Below are 5,307 nucleotides of genomic sequence, written 5' to 3'. Positions count from 1 at the left end.
AATAAAACATGTACAACAGTTATTATTTTACGCCCTGTATATGATAAAATATTAATAGCTGGAAAAAGGAGTACAAAAGAAGTACAAAACTAAGAAAGGAGTACATTTCCAGATATATATTTTTTTTGGGAGTACAAGGGAGGACATTACAATAAAAAGGAGTACGTTTACTCCCAAAAGCAGTACGTCTGGCAACCCTATTGCTCTATGTATTTAGTGTAAAAGTCTCAGTACTATTAAGTGAAGACTTAGGCCCTTATTATGAGCTGCATTCGATTTTCGATCTTCGCTGGCTATCGAAGATCGAAGATTGAAAGTGAAATTCGTATTGAGCTATGCAGGCGTGTCGAAATTTTCGTTGAGTATCGAATTTTCTGTCGAACAGAATTTTGCATTCGATGGTGTAACGAAGTGTTAGAAAATTGTGAAAAATGTATGATTTTGTATATGTTTTCTTACATTTTGGCGGCTAGACACTAATTTTAAAAAATGTTTATTAATTTCATGCAGTTCTAACATCGTGAATACTAAACACAAGCTCGAAAGGCTGGTTTTACTTGTGAAAGAAAATCCCAATGCTCTGTTGGCACGATCTCTGAGAACAAAATCGTAGCGCTGTTGATAGTTTTAAAATATTTGAAATAGATTTGGCTCACAAACGCCTCTTTAGATGGTCGGAACTTTTTAATGAATCTGTAGACAAATTTCTTAAATATATTTTATATCAAAATATATTCGAAAGACTAATAAACTTAAATGTTTAAGAGAGCATTTGCTACTCCTGGCCAGTTTACTAAGCTCTCATCCTCTGACGAATCGTTGAACCAGAACTCGTTGTACTCATTTTACCACGTTTTTATAAAATTGCTTTCTTTTTTACTTCATTTTAATTAGAACAAATTTGCATAAATATGTATAAGCACACTATTTAGTTTGCTCGATTTGTAAACAAAGCTTCGCAGCGGTGAAAAATATACTATTGTGAACAACCTAAACGAGCGAAATTCACAATAGCGCTATTCTTCATCGAATGAGCGCCACAATACCAAATGAAAATTCGTTCGCTCAGCACTTTCGACCACAGTCGAAAATCGAATGCAACTCATAATAGGGGCCTTAATCTAAATTATTTCCCCGATGAGTAGCATATTACCACTAAATCCATGTTAAATTTCTCTGCATTTTGATCTTCTCATTCCAGGACAGCGCCGAGCACAAAAGCAGGCATAGTGAGATTGACGAAACCAATAAAAATGTAGCAGCAATGTGTCAAATGGACGAATGCACAAAATTTTTATATTAACTGATGTAATTTTACTTATACATATTCTTAAATAAACATAAAACCATGAACTAGTGCATACTTACAAATATACATTAGAAATTATTTAGTACGAAAGATGTAAAAGAGATCTTAAACATACATATATCATTATTCTACAAAAAAAAATCATGCATTTTCTAAAACAAAGCCTAATTATACACACATATACACGCTTTTGAATATTGTGAACCACAACTTACAAAAAATAATAAAACAAACATCTTTGAAATAAAGATATTAAAACTTTATTCAATCTTCTATTTTAGTAACCTTCTGATATAGTTTTAATTCCATTCATTCATTTATTCCATAAATGTTTAATATAAGTATGTATGTACGTTAAACGAAAATGTACACATCTAAATTTTCATAACCTCTTTTGTATATAAAGCTGTATCTTCCGTTTCCCTAGCCCTTTGAAGTAAATGCCAGGTGTTTTCTATGAGAATGATATTTGCAGAAGATTATGCTAAAAGCGAGTGTTTACAATTCAAGTATGAAGACCGAGCCTAACACATACATATGAATATACATGCTTTCTTGTTTTTCTTGATTTGATCACCGTGTCTCAAAAGAAGTGCTGCATTGCTCCAACGTCAATTTCAGATTGTTTGACTTATGAAACGTTGCGAACAAACTTAAAGGGAATTCTTTTCATACATATTATTTCTTTATGTAAAACCAACTCTTACAGTTGGTAAGTTTCTCCATGCTTACACAAAATTTCGCGACGAGTGTGTGTTTTAGTGTCGAGAGTTGTAGTTCCGCGATCTAGAGCCACCAGAAGACAGGCCACCGTTCGGGAAACCGCCACCAACGCCACTACTACTGCCATATCCACCACCGCCACCGCTGTTGCCTCCCATCAGAGCATTACCACGATAACCGTTACCATATCCAGGACCTGAATTTCCTCCCATACCACCCGAATGAAAAGCGCGACCTCCCCCACCACCACCACCACGTCTATTAGGTCCCATGCTGCTACCACCGCCGCCGCCGCCACCGCCACTTCCTCGGCCCCCACGACTGCGACCACCACCAGTGCCGGCACTGCGCGCCATGTATTCTAATTCTGGATTTACATTTTGGTTGGCTTCGCGCAGTATGTCTATCAAAGCACGTGCACACTTGGCGTTCTTACGTGTGAAAAATGCATACGATGTTCCTGAGGTATGTTTCCGCCCAGTACGACCGATTCGATGTATATAATCCTCGGACGACTGTGGAAAATCAAAATTAATCACATACTTGATACCATCCACATCCAAACCACGCGCAGCCACGTCTGTTGCAACAAGAATATTCGAGCGACCGCTGCGGAACTCGGTCAACACATTGTCACGATCAACTTGTGATTTATCGCCATGTATTGAGCCTACCCGCACCCCAAAGCCATTTATGAATCTGGACAATTCGTCAACTTTCTTTTTTGTGGCTACAAATATAATGATTTTTCCAGGAGCATGAGATTGATCATAGATATGAGAAAGTAGATCTTTTAATTTTGTGCCCTTGTCGTGTTCGTTGCAAACGTCAACGTATTGGCGTATATTGTGATTAGCGGATAGCTCCAATGAACCGATGTTTACCTGGAAGCACATGTATTGTTAAGTTTTAAATATTATTTATTTATTTATTTATTTATTTATGTAGTCAAATTAAAGATAAATTCAAATACAATTGAAATACAACTCCGAAAAATCTCACTTATCGCTCTCTAATCGTGCCTCAGAGGGCATTCTTTGATTGCTCGCCCAGGAGATCTCCCAACGCCTCTAATCGAGTTACAAAGGAGGTTAAAACCGACAAATCTCTCTTATTCGTTCACACGACAGTCGGGTCGACGTAATCGGAACGATCCAGATTAATATCTGGCCAAGGACTTTCACTCCAGGATCATTCCACAACTCTTTGGGAAATTATATGCTGTTACAGTAACAACAATCTCTGTTATTGCTCCGAAATCAGGCTAAAAGGAGTAATCTTTTATTCCTCACATAGGGAGATCTCTCTTCAATTACTAGTGAAAATGTACCCAACTAATAGTATTACCTTAGAACTATACACAGAAGAAATATANATGTATTGTTAAGTTTTAAATATTATTTATTTATTTATTTATTTATTTATGTAGTCAAATTAAAGATAAATTCAAATACAATTGAAATACAACTCCGAAAAATCACGCTTATCGCTCTCTAATCGTGCCTCAGAGGGCATTCTTTGATTGCTCGCCCAGGAGATCTCCCAACGCCTCTAATCGAGTTACAAATAAGGTTAAAACCGACAAATCTCTCTCTTTCTTTCACACGACAGTCGGGTCTACGTAATCGGAACGACCCCGATTCATATCTGGCCAAGGACTTTCACTCCAGGATCATTCCACAACTCTTTGGGAAATTATATGCTGTTACAGCAACAACAATCTCTGTTATTGCTCCGAAATCAGGCTAAAACGAGTAATCTTTTATTCTTCACATAGGGAGATCTCTCTTCAATTACTAGTGAAAATGTACCCAACTAATAGTATTACCTTAGAACTATACACAGAAGAAATATAGAACAAAAAATTTGGTGNTTGCAATCATCAATTTTGAATAAATTAGCTTCAATATTTACTGATTTATCGAAGATTTTGTATTTCTCGAAATTACCGTTATATGGGATGTGGGCGTGGTTATTGTCCGATTTTAGAAATTTTCGGCCAGTTGGTATACTCTTATATATATACTCTTACCAACAACTGTGCCAAGTAATGTGCCAATTTTGTAATATTCTTATTTCTCGTCTAAAACTCATTGCAAATATCAATTTTGAGTGAATTATCTTCAGTAGTTACTAAAATATCGCAGTTTTCGTAACCAAATTTTTTGTTCTATATTTCTTCTGTGTATAGTTCTAAGGTAATACTATTAGTTGGGTACATTTTCACTAGTAATTGAAGAGAGATCTCCCTATGTGAGGAATAAAAGATTACTCCTTTTAGCCTGATTTCGGAGCAATAACAGAGATTGTTGTTACTGTAACAGCATATAATTTCCCAAAGAGTTGTGAATGATCCTGGAGTGAAAGTCCTTGGCCAGATATGAATCTGGATCGTTCCGATTACGTCGACCCGACTGTCGTGTGAACGAATAAGAGAGATTTGTCGGTTTTAACCTCCTTTGTAACTCGATTAGAGGCGTTGGGAGATCTCCTGGGCGAGCAATCAAAGAATGCCCTCTGAGGCACGATTAGAGAGCGATAAGTGAGATTTTTCGGAGTTGTATTTCAATTGTATTTGAATTTATCTTTAATTTGAACACATAAATAAATAAATAAATAAATAAATAATATTTAAAACTTAACAATACATGTGCTTCCAGGTAAACATCGGTTCATTGGAGCTATCCGCTAATCACAATATACGCCAATACGTTGACGTTTGCAACGAACACGACAAGGGCACAAAATTAAAAGATCTACTTTCTCATATCTATGATCAATCTCATGCTCCTGGAAAAATCATTATATTTGTAGCCACAAAAAAGAAAGTTGACGAATTGTCCAGATTCATAAATGGCTTTGGGGTGCGGGTAGGCTCAATACATGGCGATAAATCACAAGTTGATCGTGACAATGTGTTGACCGAGTTCCGCAGCGGTCGCTCGAATATTCTTGTTGCAACAGACGTGGCTGCACGTGGTTTGGATGTGGATGGTATCAAGTATGTGATTAATTTTGATTTTCCACAGTCGTCCGAGGATTATATACATCGAATCGGTCGTACTGGGCGGAAACATACCTCAGGAACATCGTATGCATTTTTCACACGTAAGAACGCCAAGTGTGCACGTGCTTTGATAGACATACTGCGCGAAGCCAACCAAAATGTAAATCCAGAATTAGAATACATGGCGCGCAGTGCCGGCACTGGCGGTGGTCGCAGTCGTGGGGGCCGAGGAAGTGGCGGTGGCGGCGGCGGCGACCACCGCCAGTGC

At 37.5% G+C, this 5,307-nt stretch overlaps 1 protein-coding gene across 1 annotated transcript in view; it reads right to left on the bottom strand.

The window, feature by feature from the left end:
- Positions 1 to 1,553: 1,553 nt before the first annotated feature.
- LOC108379109 (ATP-dependent RNA helicase p62-like) overlaps positions 1,554 to 5,307 on the bottom strand; it is a 5,726-nt gene continuing 1,972 nt past the window's right edge. The window contains exon 3 of the mRNA XM_017635431.1: positions 1,554 to 2,916. Within this exon, the coding sequence (XP_017490920.1) occupies positions 2,068 to 2,916 (849 nt within the window). The 3' untranslated portion in view covers positions 1,554 to 2,067. The remainder of the gene's footprint in view (positions 2,917 to 5,307) is intronic.

The sequence above is a fragment of the Rhagoletis zephyria genome, unplaced genomic scaffold, assembly GCF_001687245.7.
Source record: "Rhagoletis zephyria isolate East Lansing unplaced genomic scaffold, Rhagoletis_zephyria_1.1 Rzeph_scaffold_15615, whole genome shotgun sequence".
Taxonomy (NCBI): domain Eukaryota; kingdom Metazoa; phylum Arthropoda; class Insecta; order Diptera; family Tephritidae; genus Rhagoletis; species Rhagoletis zephyria.
The sequence above is the reverse complement of the archived record's forward strand: the minus strand, read 5'-3'. Positions and strand labels throughout refer to the sequence as shown.